Source organism: Colletes latitarsis, chromosome 12, assembly GCF_051014445.1.
Source record: "Colletes latitarsis isolate SP2378_abdomen chromosome 12, iyColLati1, whole genome shotgun sequence".
Lineage (NCBI taxonomy): Eukaryota > Metazoa > Arthropoda > Insecta > Hymenoptera > Colletidae > Colletes > Colletes latitarsis.
Window position 1 is genome coordinate 21,357,486 of NC_135145.1, and position 26,556 is coordinate 21,384,041.

At 42.8% G+C, this 26,556-nt stretch overlaps 1 protein-coding gene across 1 annotated transcript; it reads left to right on the top strand.

Annotated features, from left to right (window-relative positions):
• The first annotated feature begins 2,206 nt into the window (after positions 1-2,206).
• On the top strand, positions 2,207-23,389 carry LOC143348794 (uncharacterized). The gene is made up of 3 exons (XM_076779405.1): positions 2,207-2,659; positions 17,090-17,244; positions 21,787-23,389. The coding sequence occupies exons 1-3, from the start codon at positions 2,434-2,436 to the stop codon at positions 22,498-22,500; spliced, it is 1,095 nt and encodes a 364-aa protein (XP_076635520.1). The 5' UTR covers positions 2,207-2,433; the 3' UTR covers positions 22,501-23,389.
• The last annotated feature ends 3,167 nt before the right edge of the window (positions 23,390-26,556 follow it).

A 26,556-nucleotide genomic window follows, 5' to 3' on the forward strand; every position in this document is an offset into this window, starting at 1 on the left:
TCCTTTTTTTGAATGTATCTTGGCTTATTTATCTCATGTACTGTTTTTATATGGCCGTGGATGATTAAAGAGATCTAGTTAGAGATGTTAATATTCTTGGGAGGTTTTTAGGTATTGTAAAGCAACATCTTGTATTTCTACCCCATTTATATATATTTTTAAATATGTAGAAAGGATTGTGCACCCTTTTTCTAGCGTATTGTTTTCATATGATTGTAGGTGATTGGAGAGATGTAGTTGGGCAATATTGCAGGCGGTTTTTGGGTATTGTTTCCACGAGTCCAGTCGATTGCTTAATGCGCCGTGGGTTATCAGCGGAATTATCCCGAGATGTCGTCTAGATTGCGGAGGTATTTGCGCAGAAGTACATGTGGTACGCGGATCGGGACATGTGCGATGCCCGTGCAACTCGTTGCACGAGAGTTCACTATCTCTCACTCAATTTGAGCCTCATCCGCCGTAAGCGGATCGACCAGGCTGGCCTTTTAACGTCGGATAGTCTCGCCTCTCCTGGCTCTAGAGCATAGACGCCTATAACAAACATTATCCGCCATAATGCCCCCGTGTAAACATACCTACCAACGTGCATCGTCCTCCTCTCCTATCGTCGTTCCGTCTTTTTCCTGTCGCCCTCTGTCCGTGGCCCGTCGACCGGATAAAAACTTGCAAGTTTATTTAGCCGTTTAACGTCTAGCTAAGTTAAGTTTTTCGGAGTCCTCCTTTTTAGCGTCCCCCCCACACGCTCTCTTCCGGCTCAGCACGCGCCAACGTTCTATTATTCTTCTCTCGAGGGTTTGCCGACCAATTTTATTCAATTACACGAATCGTCGAATTGGAAAAGTAAAATCATTGGATGGGACATCGATATTGGACGCTAGATGTTTCCAGGTTTGGAAACCTTGCATGAGTTTAATAAAAATCGATATTGACGGCTAGATATTCGTCGATATCTTCGTTCCAAGGCTCTACCAGGTCCCGAAAAGGGTCTCTATGGGTGGCCATTCGTACGAATATCCCCACTTCTGGCGGGCCCCTGAAATCCCCACCCCCGTTTTTGGGAAGGGACCGAGGTAGGGCCTGGAAAACTATTTAGGGATGTCGCGGTGGGGGTAGATCACAGTTTGAGCGAAACCCTCCACGAGGCACGAAGTGTCCGTGGTTGGAACAAACGGGACTCTCTAACGTGCATTAGAAGCGAAACCGCGCGACGGGACAGTGTTTAGAGTTAGGATATCCTCCGGTGCGACTCGTTCCCTCATGTCAAAGACTGTGATACTTTGGATTATGTGCTGTGATCTGTGATCATCGAACAGTTGTATTCCTTTTGGATATACGCGAGTGAATGTCTCAATATTTTGGATACTCCGAGACATCGCAGAAACTGGTGAGTTGTACTCGATGTCGAGGAAGTTTCGTAGTCGACGAGAATTGCGAGGGTTCGTGGAAATTGGAAATTCTGGTCGAAAAGGGGCAACCACGCGCTTCCGTTTCTCGGGGAAATAGTCGTTCGCAACAATAAGGGCTTCTTTCAATGTAACAGAGTTTCCCTGGGTCCGAAAAGAATGCTAATTTCTTCATTGTGCCCGAGCACGATCGCGAAAAGCGTTACCGTTCGGGTCTCACGTTTCAGAAAGTAGCGAAAAATGTATTCGACCTGGAAAAGATTTTATTGTTGAAAATCGCTATTTTAACGCACTGCCGACGGGGAACTAAAATTCTTATTTCAAGTGTATGCTTTTCTAACAATTTAACGCAAGAAAAAAGTTTCAATATTGTCCACATATAATTCTGGAAAATTTCAATAAAATATGTTAATTACAAAACTACTTATCACACTTTTAGTATACACGCGAGGAAAAATTTTAATGGGAGATTCTGGAGACCAAAATAAGACGAAAATGAGGAGCACCAATTTGTTGATTGAGGCCTCGTTAAAAAGTTATTAACGTTTAAAGTTCCGCCTGTGGAACGGCAATCTACGTGCACGGTGGTTCTCACTGACTTATCGACAGCGTTATAGTTTTCTATGTGAGAACCACTATCAGCAGCTGTTTTATGGGTTGCAGTCTCACAGGCGAATAACTTTCCAACGAAGCCTCCAGAATCTCCCCCATTTTAATGTAATTTTGTCTTCTTCGAATTGATCTCCCTCTCAAAGTTGTTCGATGTGTCTGTAATTGAGCATGGAATGTAATGTTGCAGGTGGAGGAGTACGAAGGTTACGTTTGCACGCGAAACGGCAACGTGTCGATACCGGAAGTGCCGGGGTCGAGAGTGTCAGAGGGCAGCGCGAAGCTATCGTTGCAATCGAGCGAAAACAATCATCGGGAAGAGAACAGCTGGTGGGCGGCGGAGGAGGGCGGAGGTCAGGAGATAAGAGAGCGTGATAAGGGCGCAGCGGTGGCGGGTGAGCTGGCTTGCCTCGCGGGTTACATGGCGGGGTACTTGAAGGCGGCGGGCGCCACTTGCGCCCCGACCGGAAGTCCTCAGTACCACCCCCACAGTCATCCGGCGATGGGGGTTGGTACTCATCCGCACCCACACTCTCATCCACACCCGGGTGCACCTCATCCTGGACTGCCTTCGCCGTTCGCCCTCGCCACCCACGGTCATCCGCATCCTCACCCCCTGGAGCATGGACTCGCGGCCTTCCCCCAAGGTTTGTCTTCATCGTTTTCACTACGCTGCGGATGTTTATGCATTTACGGGACATTTTCACCCTTAAAAAGGTACAGAATTCAATCAATCTGCAAAAATATAAGAAATACTTAGAGCAAGATACAAATTATTACTCTATAAAGCTAGCTTTTTATTAATTCTGTTAGTAAATGTATGAATTTGCAGAAAGATCCGCAGTATATTTATCTGTTGTTTCAGTTGCGTAGCTAGGGAACACCATAAGACATATTATTGGTTTACTGCAATTAAGAAACTGTTTTATTCGGTTTTATTCAAAGTGACATTAGGGAGAAATGGTTACATCGTGAACAGAGTGATTTGAGAAATTGTAGTCGATCTTTTTGCTTCAAAAGTATATAGGTATCATAATTTTGTTGCTTTCCTTCTATATTTTTGTTTATTGGAAGCTAGAATAGAGATACATGTTTCCATCTTGAATACATTGATTCAAAAAATTATAATTAATCTTCTTACTTCAAAAGGAAACATGGTATCACAATTCTGTCACTTTCCTCATACATCACCCTATCTATTTATTAAACATGCTTGATATAGAGTTGTATTGAAAGCCACAATAGAGATAAATGTTTCTCTCTTCAACATAGTGACCCAAGAAATTGTATTTAATCTTCTCACTTCAAAAGTAAACATGGTATCACAATTCTGTCACTTTCTTGATAGATCACTCTATCTTTTTGTTAAAAATGCTTGATGTGGAGTTTTATTAGAAGCTACAATAGAGATACATGTTCCATCTTGAACATAGTGAGTCAAGAAATTCTAGAAATTGTACTTAATCTTTTCACTTCAGAAGTAAACATTGTATCCTAATTTTGTTATTTTCTTTATACATCATCCTGTCTATTTATTAAATATGCTTGATATAGAGTTTTATTGAAAGCTACAATAGAGATAAATGTTCCATCTTGAACATAGTGAGTCTAGAATTTGTAGAAATTGTACTTAATCTTTTCACTTAAAAAGTAAACATTGTATCCTAATTTTGTTATGATCTTCATACATCACTCTATCTATTTATTAAAAATGCTTGATATGGAGTTGTATTGAAAGCCACAATAGAGATAAATGTTTCTCTCTTGAACATAGTGACCCAAGAAATTGTATTTAATCTTCTCACTTCAAAAGTAAACATGGTATCACAATTCTGTCACTTTCTTGATAGATCACTCTATCTATTTATTAAAAATGCTTGATATAGAGTTTTATTGGAAGCTACAATAGAGATACATGTTCCATCTTGAACATAGTGAGTCAAGAAATTGTAGAAACTGTTGTTAATCTTTTCTCTTCAAAAGTAAACATGATATCCTAATTTCATCGGTTTCTTTTTATTAAAAAATGCTTGATACATATTATGGAGGAACTCTAGCTACGCAAATGACCATATACCACAAATTCCTTCAAACAACAAACTATTTTACTACCCAAACGTTTGGAAATCGCGCTCTTGCAACTTCTGGGGTTGCACAGGGTAACATGTCCAACGAATATTGACATTCTCACCTTAAAAGTGTGGGGGTGGAATCGTGAGGTGGCGGTAGTAGCTGTACACTTGAGAATCTTTCACAAAAAGTCGCAAATACTTTTCTCTATACTTTGTACTATCACAGTTCGTGTAATAATTCCTGTTATTTCTCTGACAATCAAAGCAGTCAGATTGCGATTACTCTTGTCATTCGATGAAAAGAAAAAAAATCTACCAGACTAGAATTTGATTATCTCTGACGCGCGTTACACGGAGTTTTAAAAACGAATTTAAATGATCCGTTATAAACTGGCTTTTTATTTATGCTCCCGTGAAAAATATAAAAAGAATCGTTCGATCAATTACGGGAACGAGAGCTTAACGGGATTAAAATGACGTTCGATTGATTTATTTAGTAGTCGCGAACATATCGTGCAGTTTACTCCTGCGTTTAAGCTTCCGATCTCATCGTTCCCGGAGAGGGGGATGATGCATGTTTCTTGCGTTTCGCGTATCGCCGTCGCGCGTTATCTCGTAATAAAAGTATTCCCTCTGTCCGCCATACTGGCCATTATTGATTGTCATGCAAATCGATGCATCGACTGAAGCCGTACGCGGGCGAAGTAAACTCCCGGGGCTTCTTAACTATAGTCAGCTTGTATCATTTTGTGGCAGGCGCTTGAATGCATTTCTCTTCGACGTTCCCTTTAAAAGCGTCGGCAGAATTTTTCCGTCGAAAATTCCGCATGAATTTCGACCGATCCGCACCAAATACGTTCTTCGTAAACTCCGACCGTCCAGACACATGTCGGAACATGTGACATTGAGGCCTCGGATTCCTATAGAATCGAAATTTATTTGCGCTTCTTTTATTACTATGCGTCACGATCGTTTTCGTTTCAATCTAATTTATTGAATATTACATCGATAACAAGTAGAAGCAGTCCATCGTTTTAACATCTTTATCAATACATGGTCGGATTACTCAGCGACTTTGTACAGAAATCTAGATAAGACAGTGACACGTTCTAAAAACAGGTTCGCTGCAAACATAATTAGCACCCACCGTGGAGGGGATGAAATTCTCGTAAATTCTCGAGACTCAGCGCAAATTGCTGATATTTGAGTTCTGTAAACGCGATGTTAAGTTGTATGGGATCTGGAGATTCATCGAAATTAATTGACAATAGCTCGGGGGAAGTTGGCGTTTTTTTTCCCTCGAGTCGGAACGACGGCAGAGGCGACCTAGGTTCGCTCGTTAAAACCGGAAGCACCCTGTATACGCGTACGTAGCCGGGTCTCTGTCGTCTTTTTCGCGGCGGTTTGAAAGGGGCCCGGAGAGGCGGCACAGAAAGAGGGAGAGAAAGAGCAGAGGGAGTCGGAATCGCGGCAAGAGGGTAGGAGGAGGGGGCTGGAATGCCCCAGCGAAGAAGAGCAGAGAGAACCATGAGAGTAAGCCGCTTATCAGGGTGGCAGCAGGCACTATAGGTCCAACCAACGCAGATAGGTGGGTTTCCATGGAAACACGGATCTGTCCGTTAGGTCCCTACGTACCCACGTCCAGCCGCCTATCCGTTGTAGGCGTATCCGCTACACGAAAAGCCGTGGAACGAGAGAGAAACGAATCGAGAGTATCTTTCGCCTCGACGTGCGCGTTCGAAACGGAAGAGATCGCTCCAGGATCGCGAGGACGAAGGCACGCCGGTTTTATTGTTCGTTTATCAAGCAAACGTCACTCGCGACCGAGTTTGGATTATTTCGTCGTCCACCGCGGGATACGGGGCCTCGTAGATTGTACTTCTCCACCCGGTAGATCAAGTTTTTAATAGATAATGCAGGAACAACAAAATTAAAATGGACGTTGTTGGGTGAGAAATTTCATTCAATAATCGTTATGAAAAAATTGGTCCTGGTTTGGGGGGTCAATTGCAATCATTTTTGGTGAATAGACGTACCTTCGAATTTTTACTCAGTTTCGAGAAAAAAATTCGAATAGGTGAGCAAATTTCTCGACGAAATTAAAAAATTTCAAATCATCCTAGAAAAATTATTTTTAGTTAAGGGAGTCAATTACAATCATTTTTGATCATTAGACATACCCCTGAATTTTTACTCAGTTTCGAGAAAAAAAATCGAATGGGTGAGCAAATTTCTCGACGAAATTAAAAAATTTCAAATCATCCTAGAAAAATTATTTTTAGTTAAGGGAGTTAATTACAATCATTTTTGATCATTAGACATACCCCTGAATTTTTACTCAGTTTCGAGAAAAAAATTCGGGAAGGTGGATAAATTTCTCGACGAAATTAAAAAATTTCAAATCATCCTAGAAAAATTACTTTTAGTTAAGGGAGTTAATTGCAATCATTTTTGGTGAATAGACGTACCCCTGAATTTTTACTCAGTTTCGAGAAAAAAATTCGAGAAGGTGGATAAATTTTTCGGCGAAAATAAAAAATTTCAAATCGTTCTAAAAAAATTATTTCTAGGTTCTGGGGTCAATTGCAATCATTTTTGGTGAATAGACATACCCCTGAATTTTTACTCAGTTTCGAGAAAAAAATTCGAGAAGGTGGATAAATTTTTCGGCGAAATTAAAAAATTTCAAATCGTTCTAAAAAAATTATTTTTTGCTGAGGGAGTTAATTACGATCATTTTTCATGTATATCACAATAGACGTACCCTCGAAATCCTGCGCATTTTCGAGAAAAAAATTCTTTAGGGAAAACATTATGTTTGGCTAGAAATGTTTGCATGTGTATTTTAAAAATATCATAACTTCTTAACGGATTGGGGGATTTTAATGTTTAAAAAAGCAAACGACGCGTATTTTGGTGGAGAATATTTAGAAATTCTAACAATATTGAAAAAGTTGTTCTATGACCCCATAAAGTGAGAAAAACCCCGTAAAAATGGTCCAATTTTCAAACAGCCATAACTCCTACAATAGTGAATATATTTCAATGAAATTTTGAGGAGAAGTAGAGCTCATAGGTACTTACAGAAAAGTATTAAACAACATTTTCGTAGAACATCAAACAAATTTATTAAAAATGAAAAACGAATTTTAAAGGAAAATCGACAGGGGGTAGGTGCCTAAACTTTTCGACAAAATTAAAAAATTTCAAATCTTTGTAAAAAAATTATTTTTGGTTGCGGGGGTCGATTACAATCATTTTTGGTTAATAGACATATCCTCGAAATCCTAACCATTTTCGAGAAAAAAATTCTTTACCGAACAATATCATTGCAGGTCGGAAATGTTACTCCAAAATTTCATGTGTATCTTTAAAACGTTATAACTTCTTAACGGATTGAAGGATTTTAATGTTTAAAAAAGTAAACTACGCGTATTTTGTTGGAGAATATGTAGAAATCGCAAAAATATTCGAAAAGTGGTTCCTTTACCCCGTAAAGTAAGAAAAACCCTATAAAAGTGGTCAATTTTTCAAACGGCCATAACTCCTACGATAGTAAACATATTTCAATGAAACTTTTTTCTGAACTAGAGCTCATGGGTACCTACAAAAAAGTATTAAACAATATTTCCGTAGAACGTCAAACAAATTTATTAAAAATGAAAAACGAATTTTAAAGAAAAATCCACAGGGGGTAGGTGGGAAATTTCTCGACGAAATTAAAAAATTTCAAATCATTCTAGAAAAATTATTTTTAGCTAAGAGAGTTAATTACAGTCATTTTTTATCCTTAGACATACCCCTGAATTTTTACTCAGTTTCGAGAAAAAAAATCGAATAGGTGAGCAAATTTCTCGACGAAATTAAAAAATTTCAAATCATCCTAGAAAAATTATTTTTAGTTAAGGGAGTCAATTACAATCATTTTTGATCATTAGACATACCCCTGAATTTTTACTCAGTTTCGAGAAAAAAAATCGAACAGTTGACCAAATTTCTCGACGAAATTAAAAAATTTCAAATCATCCTAAAAAAATTATTTTAGGCTGCAGGGGTCGATTACAATTACTTTTCGTGAAGACACATACCCCCGAAATCCTACGCGATTTTGAGAAAAAAAATTCTTTACCCGAATTTTAACACTTATGTTTAAAAAATTCATAACTCCCGAACAAATTGGAGGATTTCAATATTTCTAAACTCAAACAACGCGTATTTTAGTGCAGAATATTTAGAAACTTCAAGAATTTTCCAAACTTTATTCCTCATAGGAAAATGTTAATAAAAATATCGTTAATATATTAATCACATAATGTCTCTTCAGTAATCATTAAAAATATCGACGACCTTCAGCAGTGCCATCAATCTGAAATATCAAAATGCCCTGGAACTTTAAATTCAACGCAAAGTTTCGTCCCATATTAATATTTAGAAGTCGCGTGCGAGGAAAGAGGCAGTTCGTGTCGTTCCGGGGGTGGCTTCGTATGTCACTATTTATTTTATTATGCAATCGTACGCGCGGGGTGTTTGGGGGGGATGTGGTGGCACCCGGGGCGGAACGGAGGGTGCGAAAAAGCCCGGAGGGGCGTCGAAACGTTGTCGTTAACGCGTCGGAGCCGAGGTTTCTGCCGACACCGGGGTACGTGGGAATCTCGTCACATGCCTCGCCCTTTTCTCATTCGACGACTGCTATTTGTTGTCCCAGAGAAATTGCCCGTCCACTTAACTTCCTCCAACCCCCGATCGCGTAAACAGACATCCACGCCTCTGATTTTCATATCGAATCGAGCCATAATCGCCCCAGAGCAACCCCGAAAAACACCCTTTCTCGATCCTTCCTGTCAATTTTTCTCGAATCACCGATCTTCTCGAGTCGTGAAAATTCCACTGGGGTAACAACGCGTTCATTGGAGCTGGGGATTCCTCGTTATAAATTCTCGATGTGAAGTTATCGAATCGAGCCATGATCGCCCTGTGAAACACCCTTTCTCGATTCCTCCTGTCAATTTTTCTCGAATCACCGATCTTCTCAGTGAAAATTCCACTGGGGTAACAACGCGTTCATTGGGGCTGGGGGTTCCTCGTTATAAATTCTCGATGTGAAGTTATCGAATCGAGCCATGATCGCCCCGTGAAACACCCTTTCTCGATTCTTCTTGTAAATTTTTCTCGAATCACCGGTCTTCTCGAGTTTCTTTCCGAATTGTGGGCCCGTGAATGTTTCACGAGGGTAATAATGCGTTTGTCGGAGGATTGTCGGGTTCGATAGAATTCCAATCGCTCAATTAGGCGTCAGGTTAAGGGCGGCACGTGGCCGAGCACGTGTGCTCGTCGTCGTTAACCAAGTGGCCACAAAACGTCCGGGCTAAACAAGCACGAAACCGCCCGGGGAAAAGTCTTGGAATCGCGGGACGAGCGCGTGTCGCGAGCAAATTGAGTGGGCGGACGGTTCCCGAAACGAGGGTCTCCGAATACAGGTCCGATCCTAATTGCAGGATAAACACTCGAGCTGAGTGAAATATCGCGTACGACGACATCGATACTTCCGCTTTCCTTCCAACTCGACGTAAACACAGCGCTACGTATACGAGCATGGGGGTTTTCGAAACAATACATTGCATTTCTTTCGATATTTATTTATCTATTTACTTGTTTGTGCACCCTTTGACGTGATACAGTCGCATAATATGTGTAAAAGTCTCGTGAAAAACAGAGAAGCACTAAAGAAACGCTGGTTAAACTAATATAATTATTGTATTATTTGGTTGGAATGTCTCGTGATAATTATATGAGTGTTTCGAAATATTTATTGAAAGGAGAGTACATTTTATTTTGTTGGTTAATCGTAGTACACGTCTCTTGAACGACTCGTTATCTGTAGAAATGTTTTTGTCATAAGTACGGTCACTTTTGGTGACCCCTGTGCAATTTTTTCAATGGGACACTTTTCTTTATACAGATTTTCAATTGCTCTTACTTCACTGTCGTTTAATTTTCTATATTATTGTCAATAATTTCGCGAGATTTTTAAATTAAAATTCTCACAATGTTAAATATAGAGAAACGAAAGGTGTGCTATCATTTTGACTAGGTCAGCACTAATGTCTGCGTTTCAGATAATTTTTGAGATTGTTATTGTTTAACTACATTGGCGAAAACTATTAAAATTACTCAGTGTGGTATCTTTTTGGCGTCGTGGTGTATTTATTTTGCTTGAACACTCAATTTTTGAGTCAAAGAGTGTATTTGATTCGCTTGTACTCTCAATTTTGACGCAAGAGTGTTTTTAATTTGCTCCAAACCCCTAATTTTAACTCTCGAGTGTATTTAACTAACGCGAAACTCTCATTTTTTACTATTAAGTGTATTTATTTTGCTTGAACCTTCAAGTTTTGACTCAAAAAGTGTATTTAATTGGCTTGAATCTCCAATTTTGGACTCAAAGAGTGTATTTAATTGGCTCGAATCTCTAATTTTGACTTTCGAGTGCATTTAATTAGCTCATACCCTTAATTACGACTCTCGAATGTACTTAATTAACTCAAACCCCCCATTTTTGACTCTCGAGTGTATTTAATTTGTTCCAAAACCCTAATTTTAACTCTCAAGTGTATTTAACTATCGCGAAACCCTCATTTTTTACTATTAAGTGCATTTATTTTGCTTGAATTTCCAATTTTTAACTCAAAAAGAGTATTTAATTTGCTCGAACACTCAATTTTTGACTCTCGAGTGCATTTAATTAGTTCAAACCCCCAATTTTGACTCTCGAGTGTATTTAATTTACTCGAATCCCCAATTTTTGACTCTCGAGTGTATTTAATTAGCTCGAACCCCCAATTTTTGACTTAAAGAATGTGTTTAATTAGCTCGAACCCCCAATTTTTGACTCTCGAGTACATTTAATTAGTTCAAACCCCTAATTTTGACTCTCGAGTGTATTTAATTTACTCGAACCCCCCATTTTTGACTCTCGAGTGTATTTAATTAGCCCAAACCCCCAATTTTTGACTCTCGAGTGCATTTAATTAGTTCAAACTCCTAATTTTGACTCTCGAGTGTATTTAATTTACTCGAACCCCCCATTTTTGACTCTCGAGTGTATTTAATTAGCCCAAACCCCCAATTTTTGACTCTTGAGTGTTTTTATTTTGCTTGAACCTCAAATTTTTGACTCTTGAGTGTATTTATTTTGCTTGAACCTCAAATTTTTGACTCTTGAGTGTATTTATTTTGCTTGAACCTCAAATTTTTGACTCAAAAAGTGTATTTAATTAGCTCAAATCCTTAATTTTGACTCACGAGTGTATTTAACCAACGCGAACCCCCAATTTGTGACTCTTAAGTGTATTTATTTTGCTTGAACCTCCAATTTTTGACTAAAAAAGTGTAATCAATTAGCTCGAACCCCCAATTTTGACTCTCAAGCGTATCTAATTCGTCCCAACCCCCAATTTTTCACTGTGAAACCCCGGTTTCCGCCTTTTAAAATCGTCAGGCAGCTCGCGCGACGTGGGTGGAGCACTCGAGACACTGTCGATGAGGAAACGACGGAAAAAGGCATCGGTTGGAAGACGGTAACACGAAGCTTATCCGATTATTTGCTTGTCCCGGATGTGTGTTGGTATTTCGTTACTTACTTACGGTCTCGTCTCTGCTAGATTATACTCGAAGGACGCGTATTCTTTCCGAAAACCGCGTTCACCGGCGTTCTCAAGTTCAGATCGTTTCCTCGAACGCTAGGAACCGGCGAAAGGTAAACCCTTATCTGCTTTGTGCAGCGATTTTCGGGTCACCCTGTAAACGCAAAGTCGGCCAAATGTTTTCGTAGCTGATGGCCTTTTAGAATTCCCACTCGAGGACTCTGTGGGCACGTGCTATCATCCCACGGTCCCCTTGAATAATCCCTCCAACCCCCCCCCCCCCCCTCTCTCCTCTATTCGCGTTTTAGCTTTTAATTAATTTTCGATTCCCTTCGCGTATTCACTTTCCGTCGATCTTCGCGCCCGTAGCTCGCCTTTCTCGCTTCTCCTTGGAATTCCTACCGTCGTTTCCACTCGTTTCGTATTCTATGAATACAGAAGTAACCGCGTAGCCGCGGAACGAGTTTCCCGCATCGGCAGCTTCCCGATTCCCCTTCGATCTACGCGATATTCGCGCGCCGCCGGTAATTTATGGTTCAATCTCCGCGACTTTAACCGTTTTGATGAATGGCGCGCGACCGGTAACCGGTTAATTTATCGTATAATTACGCCCCGCGATTTTGTGTACGTTTCTTTCGAACGGCGTGTAATTGATATTAATTTTCATTTTCTAATTCGCCGGGCGTTAGAAGTATCGCGCGTGTTGTATCTCGTTATTTATTATCCGGTCTGATCGTGCTATATTTCATCGCGGGGCACAGTTTTAGATCGTATCGCGGATAAGCAGGCGCCATCTCGTGTAATTCATTCCCTGCGATCGTGGAAACTCTACGCCTAACGCTGTAAGGAGGGGGGCAAAAGACGATCAATTAAATTCACGCCGTCGCGATCAATTATTCTTTCATTAGGTTGTACGACGTCTCGTTGGAAGCTAAATGGGGTTTAATGAACGGTGTGTTTTATTTCTAACGAGTAAAAGGAATTAAGTATACACGAAGAGCGTTAGATTGCATCAGAGATTGATATATAATCGATGGATGATTCAGTAAGTGGAAGTCGATACTCTGTTTTATCGATAGAGCGATATTTACGATTATAGTTTGCTCTATCACTCCCGACAATTAATATAAATTATAATACGTCATAAACTTCTATACTATACTGTGCAATAATCATCAAGCTCTTTTCCTCCATTTTTAAAAAATCCCAATTCCTATATTATTAATATTGAGATTTTTTAATTATATATATTTCATTCCCAACAAGTAACACGAATTATTTACCTACGAATCGTGTTAGATTGCAATACAGGGTGTTCGGCCACCACTGGGAAAAATTTTAATGGCGGATTCTAGAGGCCAAAATAAGACGAAAATTTAAGAAAAAAGTTAGTAACAATTTAATTCAAAAATTTCAAATCGTTCTGGAAAAATTATTTTCGTTTGCGGGGGTCAATTACAATCATTTTTGGTGAATACACATACCTTCGAAATCCTATCCACTTTCGAGAAAAAAATTCGAGTAGATACTGAAGTTTTTAGACGAAATTAAAAAATTTCAAATCACACTAAAAAAATTATATTTAGTTACAGGGGTTAATTACAATCATTTTTGGTCATTACACATACTCCCAAAATCCTACGCATTTACGAAAAAAAAATTCGAGTAGGAGGCAAATTCTACAAAATTAAAAAATTTCAAATCGATCTAAAAAAATTATTTTTAGTTACAGAGGTCAATTAGAATCATTTTTGGTTATTAGACATACCGTCGATATCCTACCTAATTTCGAGAAAAAAATTCGAGAAGGTGTGAAATTTTTCGACAAAATTCAAAAATTTCAAATCGTTCTGGAAAAATTATTTTCGTTTGCAGGGGTCAATTATAATCATTTTTGGTCATTACACATACCTTCGAAATCCTCTCCACTTTCGAGAAAAAAATTCGAGTAGATACTGAAATTTTTAGACGAAATTAAAAAATTTCAAATCATACTAAAAAAATTATATTTAGTTACAGGGGTTAATTACAATCATTTTTGGTCATTACACATACTCCCAAAATCCTACGCATTTTCGAGAAAAAAATTCGAGTAGGGGGCAAATTCTACAAAATTAAAAGATTTCAAATCGATCTAAAAAAATTATTTTTAGTTACAGAGGTCAATTAGAATCATTTTTGCTTATTAGACATACCGTCGAAATCCTACCTACTTTCGAGAAAAAAATTCGAGAAGGTGTGAAATTTTTCGACAAAATTCAAAAATTTCAAATCGTTCTGGAAAAATTATTTTCGTTTGCAGGGGTCAATTACAATCATTTTTGGTCATTACACATACCTTCGAAATCCTATCCACTTTCGAGAAAAAAATTCGAGTAGATACTGAAATTTTTAGACGAAATTAAAAAACTTTAAATCATACTAAAAAAATTATATTTAGTTACAGGGGTTAATTACAATCATTTTTGGTCATTACACATACTCCCAAAATCCTACGCATTTTCGAGAAAAAAATTCGAGTATGGGGCAAATTCTACAAAATTCAAAAATTTCAAATCGATCTAAAAAAATTATTTTTAGTTACAGAGGTCAATTAGAATCATTTTTGGTCATTAGACATACCATCGAAATCCTACCTACTTTCGAGAAAAAAATTCGAGAAGGTGTGAAATTTTTCGACAAAATTCAAAAATTTCAAATCGTTCTGGAAAAATTATTTTTAGCTAAGAGGGTTAATTACAATCATTTTTGGTGAATAGACATACCCTCGAAATCCTACCCATTTTCGAGAAAAAAATTCAAATAGATGGACAAATTGCCGTTCTACAGCCGCAACTTCGAACGTTAATAACTTTTCAACGAAGCCTCCATCAACAAATTGGTATTCTTCATTTTCGTCTTATTTTGGCCTCTAGAATCCCCCATTAAAATTTTTCCCAGGTATGGCCGAACACCCTGTATAGTGATATATAATCTGTTTTATCGACAGAGCGAGAATTCGCGATTATAACTCCCGACAGAGAGAAATTACTGTGAAATTACGTTAGCAGTCCATTGACTTCCACGGATCCCGGTTCCGCTTGGCGGCCCAGAGGGAAGGAAGAATCCAATAAACAGAAAACGAATTTGCTATTAGGGTCGCGACTGATCCCGTTGCGGGCCAACGAGCCAAGAGCAACCCTTATATCAACCCCCGGGTTTCGTTTCGCGCTGACGATAATAAATCGAATCATACTTCAGTACGCAGCGGGTGTTTGCCGTCCCATTAGGGTCGCTTTCCACGCATCCGAATCGATCTGGCGAGACACGCTCGCGTTCGATCTCCGCGAGGAACCGTTCTTGGATCTTTTTTGGGGCAGCCGAGGATTTCTGAGCCACCGAATCTCCTCCTGGCAGAATTCAAGCAAACGAAGGGCTTTTCCTCGCGCCCACTCATCGCCTGGCGGAAGCAGGCGGAAGACCATAATCGGAATTCCATTGTCTCGTTGGTGGATAAGGGCCTGGCTCTCACAGGGGCCGATGTATAGCCAGGCAAAGGCAGTCGTTAACGGTAGCGCCAACGCCCACTCGACAATCAAGCATCCTCTGGATCCGTTCCTCTCTCTTCCCCAGCCTCCTCGCTCCCCTCTGTACCCCGGTCCCCGTTGGATCCGCCATGGAACAGAGAAGATACGGATCATAGATTCAACGATCGCGGGCGTGTCGTGCCCATCGTTGCGACGGTAGCCAACCCGGCATGGAATTTTACATTGTGGCCCGCGCAATCTGTCTCGAAGATCTACCTGGGGCACCACGTTGATAGCCCACTCGACCAGTTCGTTAGCCGACGATCGCGCGTATGCATCATCGTCGTCATCCTTTGCTTCCTCGAGTTGTTATTGCTCTTAAGGCAACGGTAGATACCACCGATACCGACCCCCTCTCCTTCTTGTCGTTTGTTTTCTCCTCGCATTATACACAGGACATTGAGTTCAATAGTACGATAATAAACACCAGCCACGGGGGTCGAAACAAATTATAAATAGGAGCAAATGTGAAGGGGCAATAGGTACAAGTTGTAGTACATATCTAGCATCAAAGAAGCCTAAAAGGTTTTGTCAAAATGGGCCTTCGTTTTCAAGATATTTTGATTTAATATTTTGTACGCACTGTCATTCACAAGACAATCAATTAACGTAAACAGTGCAATAATAAAGAAACAGCAAAATGTTCTCTCGCCCGTACAGCGCGAGTGTTATCTCGATAATTATTATTTCCAACCTCGACGGTCCGGGATTTAAAAGCCAGGAGGCCGGGAATATATGCGACAATGTCTTCTCCGGTTGCTTTCTCTTCCCGCCATAAACCACTCCTCCGACTTACGCTCCCGGGTTGGGAAGCTGCCGCTTTTAATTCCGCTCTTTTCTTCGTCTTCCTCGCCCTTTCTCGTGCTTTCTCTTTTTGCATCGACTCGCCGCGGCGGAACAAGCGCGAACAAAGGCTCTCCGCGGGTTCACCCGTGAACGAAGAAATCTCCCTGGAGTTCGAGACCACCGGCGAGGTCGCGAAAAAACGATATCTAGCTCGAACTCTGAGGACGAGTGGAGGGGGGTGGGCAGACACACAAAGAAGTTTTCATCTTTACTTATCGCATTACGATTCCTAGAAGCAAGAGGAGGGAGGGGGGTCTTTAAAATGCTCGGTTCGGTCGAACGCGACGCTCTCGGTGGACTGGTATCCACCATTCCTTTCTCGACTTTACGATCCAGCTTCCAACCGGGAGACACTGGCGAGGCGAAGTTTTCCAGGCTCTTCTTTTTATTGGTCCGTTGTACGTTGGCGTGTCGGATACCGTCGTTTCCAGAGGCAGCTGGGAACGAACCGCGACTTTGGTCCTCTCGGATGGTCGTGTATTCCGGGGTGTACCCCTCCCCTCCCGCGCTGCGTCCCCCCGTGCCGCCGTTCTGGCTTGTCCCCCGGCCTCCGGCGCGCCCCGCCGCCCCTCTGACCCCCTCATAAGCGGATTACGTGGGTCCCGAAACGAGCCAAGCGAGGCTCGATGGCACGAGGAAGGCAGAGGAGGGTGGGTCGCGGCGGGGGGGAGCTGTTCAAAATTACGCTATCGCGACCTCGCAACGCTTACACCCCTCCGCGCCACCCCCTTTTCGCTCCTACGGTCTGCGGTGGTGACGCCTCACCCTTCTCGACCTCCTCGACTGCTCTCTCGTCTTCTACGAACCGCGTTCTCGATGCTCCTTTGCCCGGCTTTCGCGACTCGTCGACGATGTCAAATATTCCGGGGCCCTCGTGTTGTTGTTTGTTCCGAACGACAGACTTCGTGAACGGTCCTTTAATTCACCGTCTCCGTTCTCTTTCGTTTCAGGAATGAATCAGCGCAAACAACGCAGAGAGAGGACAACCTTCACCAGGGCGCAATTGGACGTGCTGGAGGGACTTTTCACGAAGACGAGGTACCCTGACATCTTCATGAGAGAGGAGGTGGCGCTTAAGATCAACCTGCCCGAGTCCAGAGTTCAGGTAATTCGAGTTAGACTTGTAGGTGTAGTATCTGTTTAGATAAATGGGAAGAGTTCAGTGGCCCCTCCAAACAGAGCCAAACAAACGCAAACAATTTCGACAGAGTCCAGTATATCGTCGAAACTGCAGTTTTAAGATACGAAAGATTGAGTTGATCTCATAGTAGACTTGTCTGAGACCTATGCTCAAACAGTGTCAAACCTACCATCGTACGGTGTTTGAGACGACTTCACCTACAATTTCTATACACTTTCGTATGTGTATTGTCAAGATTGATGGTTTGAGGCACAAAAGATTAAGTCAATTTCATGATTATGTAACGTAGAGACCTATAGAACCTCAAACAGAGTCAAACCAATCGTTGTACGTTGTTTGAGACGACTTCACCTACAATTTCTACACACTTTCGTATGTGTATTGTCAAGATTGATGGTTTGAGGCACAAAAGATTAAGTCAATTTCATGGTTATGTAACGTAGAGACCTGTAGAACCTCAAACAGAGTCAAACCAATCGTTGTACGTTGTTGGAGGCGATTTCACTTACAATTTCTACACACTTCCGTACACATATCGTTGAATTTCAAGTTTTCAGGCACAAAAGATTACAGTAATGCAACGTTAGAGAAAATGCCCCTTCAAACAAGGTCAAACCAACTACCATTCGTTGCATTTACGATTCCACCCACAATTTCGACAGACTCCCATATACATATCCAGCTTTCAAGATACTAATGCAACGTTGGAGACCAATGCCCCTTCAAACAGAGTCAAACCAACCACCATTCGTTGCATTTGCGACTTCACCCACAATTTCAACAGACTCCCATATACATATCGAGCTTTCAAGATACTAATGCAATGTTAGAGACCAATGCCCCTTCAAACAGAGTCAAACCAATCGTTGTACGTTGTTGGAGGCGATTTCACTTACAATTTCTACACACTTCTGCATACATATCGTCGAATTTCAAGTTTTCAGGCACAAAAGATTACAGTAATGCAACGTTAGAGAAAATGCCCCTTCAAACAAGGTCAAACCAACTACCATTCGTTACATTTGCGACTTCACCCACAATTTCGACAGACTCCCATACACATATCGACCTTTAAGATACTAATGCAATGTTAGAGACCAATGCCCCTTCAAACAGAGTCAAACCAACCACCATTCGTTGCATTTGCGACTTCACCCACAATTTCAACAGACTCCCATACACATATCGACCTTTAAGATACTAATGCAACGTTGGAGACCAATGCCCCTTCAAACAGAGTCAAACCAATCGTTGTACGTTGTTTGAGGCGATTTCACTTACAATTTCTACACACTTCTGCATACATATCGTCGAATTTCAAGTTTTCAGGCACAAAAGATTACAGTAATGCAACGTTGGAGACCAATGCCCCTTCAAACAAGGTCAAACCAACTACCATTCGTTACATTTGCGACTTCACCCACCATTTCGACAGACTCCCATACACATATCGACTTTTAAGATACTAATGCAATGTTAGAGACCAATGCCCCTTCAAACAGAGTCAAACCAACCACCATTCGTTGCATTTGCGACTTCACCCACAATTTCAACAGACTCCCATACACATATCGACCTTTAAGATACTAATGCAACGTTGGAGACCAATGCCCCTTCAAACAGAGTCAAACCAACTATCATACGTTGCATTTGCGACTTTACCCACAATTTCGACAGACTCCCATATACATATCGAGCTTTTAAGATACTAATGCAACGTTGGAGACCAATGCCCCTTCAAACAGAGTCAAACCAACCACCATTCGTTGCATTTGCGACTTCACCCACAATTTCAACAGACTCCCATACACATATCGAGCTTTTATGCAACGTTAGAGACCAATGCCCCCTCAAACAGAGTCAAACCAGTTATCCAACCGGTGTTTTCGTCAACTTCGCCTAAAATTCCGGAACACACTCCCGTACACGTACGTACGAAATCAATTGCACGTAGCTGGGGGGAGTGAGGGGGGTGGCTTTGTTCGTCGCGAACAGTAACAAGTCACCGAGAACGAGATTGTTCCGGACGTTAACGATAGAGAGAGAAAAAGGGAAGGAGAGTGGTTCGTGCTCCGGCAAGCGCAGACGAGATTTAAGGTATTTACACAACTCGGTGTCGCGTCCCGCGTCCCTTCGGTATCGCCATTGTCCCCGGTCGTGGCTGTACATTGATAGATGCGCCGACGAGCTCGTTGACGCTTTTATTGCGGTCCTCGTGACATCTTTATTTCGTCGCGGGGCGTCTGGAAGTCACGATCCACGGTGCTCCCGTGGATTCCCATCACGATCGCGCCATTAGGCGCGTTTTTAGCGGGGTGTCGCGACCCTCGATTTTTCGGGGATCCCGGTAGCCGATTCGGGGTCACCGAGCCCGGACCTAACTCGGTACGACGCCGCCATCGCGAGATATAGGACACAAAGCGAGGAAATTCCGCCCAAGCGGAGTTTCCACGCAAAGTTAAGCCCCCCCCTCACGGTGAATGGAGGCGCAACTGCAAAAGGGTGTAACACACGTGTGCTCGATGTACATTGTAGAGGCGTACCCACGTGAACGAATAATATCCAAGGGGGCGAAGGGGAAGGGGGGGGGGGGGACGGATCTAAAAGTTTCCCTGGTAGAGGGGCGCGTAGGTAGAGGAACACAGAAGCGCGATGTATGGAGCACAACATATAGTTGATTTGTTCCTGGATTATAGCCCTTCGTTTCATCTCGCTCGCGAGACTCTCTGCGAGAGAACGACACAGCTGCGCGCTGTGTTTGCCACGTTTGAATGCGCCCGGGTCGTCCAGGAACGCGTCGAAAGTTTATCCACGCTTTAACGATCGAAATTATGTGTCTTACGACGTTCTCGAAGACTCTTTGTTCCTTCGTATCGATGTTAAAGGAAATTCCACCCTTTCTCGGATCGAATTGGCAGCGCAAATAGGAAAGTGTGTTTGTCGTAAGCGTCAACGCAGCTGCTGCGGCCGGTGACGGGTTGCACGGCAACCAGATGGTGATGCAATTTACACCTAGCCATCGATACACGCTGGTGGAGGCAGCCTGTGGTCGCGGGGCCCGGAGGGCTCGTTGGTTTTTGGGGTAGCTGCGAACTGTGTCCCGCGAGGGGGTGTCGTTGTGCAAACACGGAGCGGTAATGGGCGTTTTCCTCCCTCTGGATCGTTTCTCTTGCGGTTGATACGCAATATCCGCGTTTCACGTCGGATCTTCGCACCCCATTCTCGCCGTGTTTGCGAGCACATCGCGTCCAGGGATAAGGAACCCGGGGGCCAAACGTCCCTTTGAATTTCTAATTTCTTTCGACACCTCGTTAGCTTTAACTTTTCAACGGTTCCCCCCTCCCCCTCTCCTCTCCCCTCGTCTGGGATCATTGTGCTTGTGTTCGAAAGGGTTTTCCTTCGTTCTGAACTCGACCAGCTAACGCGGAATCCGTACTGGAAATCCCGTGTCCGCTTGGACGGTTCGCGCTCCTCGCAACAACTGTTACAATGCCGCCGATAATAACAACAATGACGACGGGTCCCGGTTTTCGAAGGCATAGATTCATAGGATCGCACCCCTGGCCGCATTGTGCGCACGGATTACAGGGGGTGCGTGAGGGGGAGTCGAAAGGGGGCTTCGCGAGCTTTTGCGGCCTATCGAGGGATGCTTTCTTTTTTCTTCGTTCGTCCCCTTTTTCGATTCCACTTACGCGTTTACGTCGCACGAACACAGACACGTACCCGCGGAATCATTCGATCTCCACTAGCAGGGTGAAAACAACCCCTAGGATGCGCTTTGATCCGCGCATGCGTGGCTGAAACCACCGTAGACGCGAGTCCCGAGGGATATTCTGCCGTCGGTTGCTTGTTATTGTTGCGATTTAATGAAATGTTACGGCCGTCCGCCCGCGATTACTTTCCTATTGCGCCGATTAACTCCCCATTGGTACGGTTCCGTCGCGAGGGACGGGACACCTTTTCTTCTCGAGGCTCCCTCGGGCCATGGTTTCGTAGGAACCCGTAGAGATATTCCCTCTTCAGCTCCTCGTTCTTCGTGAAACGCAATTTGATAGCTATTATTAACGCTGGAACTATTTAACAAAGTTAGAACTTAAAGTTTCCTTTTTCATTTCTTTCGTACGGGATTGAAAATATTATCAATATATTGAGGAGACTCTGACGAGTAAAACGAATACAAACACGGCACCATTCGGACGATTTTTATTACGCATGATTCAGAATTTTTTAAAAACAGTATGCCAAAATTAAAAGTAGTCCGAATGGTGTCGTGTTTGTACTCATTTTAATCGGGAGAATCTCACTAACAATTACCCATGATTCACAATTCTTCAAAAACAGTTCAACTATATCAAAATTAAAAATACTCGGAACCATACCGTGTTGGTACTCATTTTACTCGGGACGATCTCGCCACTACACTGACGCTACTCTCGTCCCATTTCAATCTACCCAGAGTCCCCCACCAAAAAGGTCGCCCTTCACGTTCCGTTCTTGTCTGCGTAGGTGTGGTTCAAGAACCGTCGCGCGAAATGCAGGCAGCAGCTCCAGCAGCAACAGCAACAGCAGCAACAGCAGCAGCAAACCTCCCCGTCGAAGGGGTCGCCTAGATCAAATCAAACTCAGAGCAACAGCAACAACGGTAACAAGATGTCGACGAGCTCGACGGCGACGCCCAGCAGACGCTCGTCTCCAGTTTCCCCGCCGCGTGGCAAGGAGGCACCAGGCCCCAACTCACCGCTGCTCTCGACGACGTCTACTTACCCTCGTCTCGGTGTGACGCCGACCGGAGGAAGCGGCGCGAACAGCGCTCTCACGACCCCGTCGCCCCCGTTGACCCCCGGTTCCAGCCAGCTACCACCGTCGTCTTATCCACCTCCCATGAACCAGATTCATCACGGCGAGTATGGTTTCACTTGGAGTTCAGCGTCGCCCGGCTCGGTGAACCCGAGCCAATGTTACGCCGGGCAGACCTACAACGCTTACCAGAACCCGTACACCAGCGGCGATTACTATCAGACCCAGATCTCCCACATGCACCACAGCCCCCAAGGAAACTACCATCATCCCCAGTACCATCACAACATGACTCTCACGTCGTCCATGTCCCACTTGACCAGCCACCACTTGAACCCAACTGGCACGAACGACATGGCCGCCTCGCCAGCCGACTCAGACGGCTACATCCTGCCCGACCAGAAGTACCAGACGATGGTATAGCGGTCCGGTAGGTCCTCCGGGATATACCATCGCGGGCAGGAAGCTTCCTCTGCAGCTGGCTCCTCCGCCGCCTATCACTGGCGCCTCAACTCCGCGGCGAGCTGTCTCGAGATCAACGGGAACATCGATTCGGACGACAACTGAGAGGGTCTTGGAACTCACGCGTCCTCCATTTTGGTCCGCCTTCGCGTTGGTCGCGAGCGCGAGGGGAAGGACGAGGAGAATCAACGATACGTGGAAATGTTCGCGGTTCTGGTGGTCAATGCAAATGTCGATAAAGATCGAACTGGATTCTTTTATCATCGTTTGCAGCGTGTCCGCCGGAAGTCGAGTCGAGAACGCGCGCGAATAATGGCGAACGCGAGGATCGAACGGTTTGCCTATCATTCGCGTCGCGTTTGTGACTTTCGCGCGTGTGGAATCGGAAATGTTCGAGTCATTCACTGAGAAATGATTTGGCTCGTATATTTCTAGTGTCGTTGACGATCAGGGAGGGAGATCGCGTGGTTGTCGGGATGAGTTCGTCGCCCACTGTCGCTTTAACGAAAGACAATCGACGGAGCAAGATCGAGGCTCGAGTATCGCGAGTATCGTTCCTTTCCTCCATTCTCGCGTGTTTTTACGTTTACGAATCCGACGATCGACATTTATATTTTGCGAGTAACCGACGAGCAAAGACGATTTGTACATTTCTCCGACGCGTCACGAGAAAATATCCCCGCGGTCGATTAATTTTTATCCGGTATATAGTCGACGAGTACTCATCATCACTGCCGTTATTATTCTTAGTATTATCGTTCTGATCTTTATTATTACGATTAATAATTGTATCGATAATCATCCATATCAAGCACGGCCAGTAGCCGGAAGTTTGTGTAAATAGAAACCCCCCCCCCCCAAAAAAAAAGAAGAAAAAAGAAAAAAACAAGGAGAGTGCGCCCGGTGTGTGTGTGCGTTCGAAAACGATCCATGGATCGTTTGGATTGGGATCGCGTGGAGAGAGATCGCGCGGAACTGTCGCTGATTATAGTCTCACCGGAGCGTGGACGAGCTTTTTACTCGCGGAACCGGAATCCAAGCACTTTTGAGAAAAAGGAAAACGAAAAAAAAAAAAAGAAAAAAGAAGTTTCTTCGTCGCGCTGTTTCCGAGCAAATCATGAGAAAAAAAAACACGCAAAAAAATAAATAAAAGTCGCATACTTAACCGTGAGTGTATATTTCGTGTATACAACCCTAATGTATATTATCGTGGCTTAGAGGATTTAAAGATATCATTAATATTAATAGCAAGATGATAATGTAAACCGTAATGATTATTGTGCGCACATAGACACGTAAGTTACTTTGTAATAATACCACGCGAATGTACATAACTCTATCTAAATTGTAAGGTTAACATGATTGTTCTATCATGTGAGAAGAGAATCTTCCTACGTCAAAATAAAACATCGCATATTATTAATAAATATCGTTTGATTTATTTACCGCGTCGCTGGCCAATTAATTCGTTGATTTTCTAATTAACGTAAAATCCGAGCGCGTCTTGCGCTATAGATCACGACTCGTCCTTCTATTAATCACATTGACGCTGGCAAGATCTCGCCGCCGCGGGCTGTAATTTTGCTAATGCACCTGAAATTAATTAACATTAAAACGGTACCCGCGTCGCATTACTCGAGCGAGCCGTATCGATCGCGAACCATTAAAGGCCGTATTAATTACAGACTCGCGGTCACCATAATCGTGAATGCAATTTGCGTGCGCGCGAGAATCCCCTCCCCCCCAATGTTATCCTGTTTTCCGCGAAATTGAAAAAATCGCCACCGAAACGAATCGAATATTCGCGCCTCCTGGGGAGAGCTTGAAAATTAAAACATATTTTAAAATTGAATTTCATATAACGTTATCACACAAATATTTACTCTTTTCGGTATGATAATTTTTAAAATGATCGAAAACTGTTTCTCTTCTGATATTGATTTACGTGCAGTGAATTATTACCAACGTATTGGCGAGATCCTCCCGTTTAAAACGAGTCCAAACACGACACCATTCGGACAATTTTTAATTATACAAAATCCAGAATTTTTCAAAAATATTTCGAGCAAGTCGAAATTAAAAATAGTCTGAATGGTGCCGTGTTTGTACTCATTTTAATCGGGAGAATCTCACCAATATATTGATAGTACTCTCACCACATTTACTCTAACCAGTAACGTTCAGTAGAAATTTAAATTTTACATATAAAATTGTAAAGCATTTTGACAGGTGAGGTAATTCCAGCGTTTGGTACATAAAGTATCCCCAATCTTTTTGTTTTTACGGTATTGTTCACTAATTTTCTCCCGCAATTTTTGTTTATAAACATGGAATTAATATTGCAAATGGGTTAAAAGAACTTATTTCGGTTTCGAAGTAATTAAAAAGCAGCTGAATGTCTTCGAAAACGGAAAAACGAAGTTTCTCTGTATCTCATGGTCTGTGATCTCATCCCGTTGAAAGAGGGACGTAATCTGTACCGTAATTACTACGTTTACGGGGAGGCTCGGTGCAGTTTGTTATCGCGATTCCCTTTGACGCGTGGGGGGTAGATGCATATCAGAATCGAGATATGGCGGAGACGGTCCATTAAAGGATCACAGGTGCGCGAGGTACGCTTATGCGTGGAGCACGAGAGCATATAGGTCGATAATAGAGAGGGGTGGAGTGTCTCTAAATGGCCTAAACTTCGAGGACAAAGAACCCTCGAGCTACCGAAGCCAGCACCGGGCCTGCAGCTAGCTAATTGGAGAGATCGGGTACCTGTCTACCTTTTGACGGCGTAATCCGGCATCCTTTCTAACTCATCAAATTAACGGGCTATAACAAATCGGGCACCTAAGTACTCTTACCCCTCCGGAGCCCTTTGATGACCCTTTCGCATAATCACAACGCAAATCCTTCGCGACGTTCTTTTTAAAAGAGGATCTCCATAGGGGAATGTTACTTTCCAGATTAAAATTTAAAGTTTTCTTTTCTGTGGTTTTCGTAGGGAATTAAAAGTATTATTAATGTATTGGGGAGATTCTTCCGGTTAAAACGAGTACAAACACGGCACCATTCGGACGATTTTTAATTACGCATGATTCAGAACTTTTACAAAATAGTATGTCAAAATTAAAAATAGTCCGAATGGTGTCGTGTTTGTACTCATTTTAATGGGGAGAATCTTACGAATACATCGACGCTACTCTCACGAGGATACAAGTCTCCTCTTAGCTAGTAAATAAACAAAGGTGAGGAAGACTATTATCTATACAAGATGCCTATTGGCAAGATTCTCTCGATAAAAATGAGTCTAAACACGACACCATTCGGACAGCTTATAATTACACATGATTCAAAATTTTTTAAGAACAGTTCTAGTATGTCGAAATTAAAAGTAGTCGTAATGGTGCCGTGTTTGTACTCATTTTACTCGGGAGAATCTCGCCAATGCATCGACGATACTCTCACGAGGATACAAGTAAAAAAATTTCAAATTCCATTATTGACATTGCCGCGAACGTATCTTGTTAGATTATAGGTTCGTTTTTCCCCGGTTTAACGAAGACGTGTTTCTGTCTACTTTGGGGATGAGAAATTGCTGGTGCAAATAACGAATTATGGATGCTTTGGAGGCGTCCTGGGGACATTTTGGACGCGTCTGCGAGTGTCGACCGTTCACTTTCAGCGCGTCGAAGACAATGGCCTTGAACTTGGCCGAGTGCTGCGGCGAAGAGTTAAAATCGGCTTGCGTTTAGCCGGATCCCATTATAACAACTCGGAGCCGGCCGTAAGCTTCATGGCTTGGTTCCCGCTCACTGTGTCACCGGGCTAAGCCCCGACTTACCTACCTATCCTTGCGAACCGCTCTCTTACCCCTTTTCCTACAGCCTCCTCTGTCTGTCTATGCCCGGTTTAATGCTCGCATTATGTCCCCGTTTGCCACACCTACCCGAAACTCGACGATCGAGACTCTACGCGGAAGCCCGCCGGGGCCATCGTTCGTCGAACCTCCCTTCGATCGCGGCCACT

Bases quoted from the DNA above. Each gene is read 5' to 3' on its own strand.
- LOC143348794 (XM_076779405.1), top strand. From the start codon at position 2,434: ATGGCGGGGTACTTGAAGGCGGCGGGCGCCACTTGCGCCCCGACCGGA. The intron at 2,660-17,089 runs GTTTGTCTTCAT...CTTTCGTTTCAG, and splicing joins ACTCGCGGCCTTCCCCCAAG to GAATGAATCAGCGCAAACAA. The intron at 17,245-21,786 runs GTAATTCGAGTT...TTGTCTGCGTAG, and splicing joins TGCCCGAGTCCAGAGTTCAG to GTGTGGTTCAAGAACCGTCG.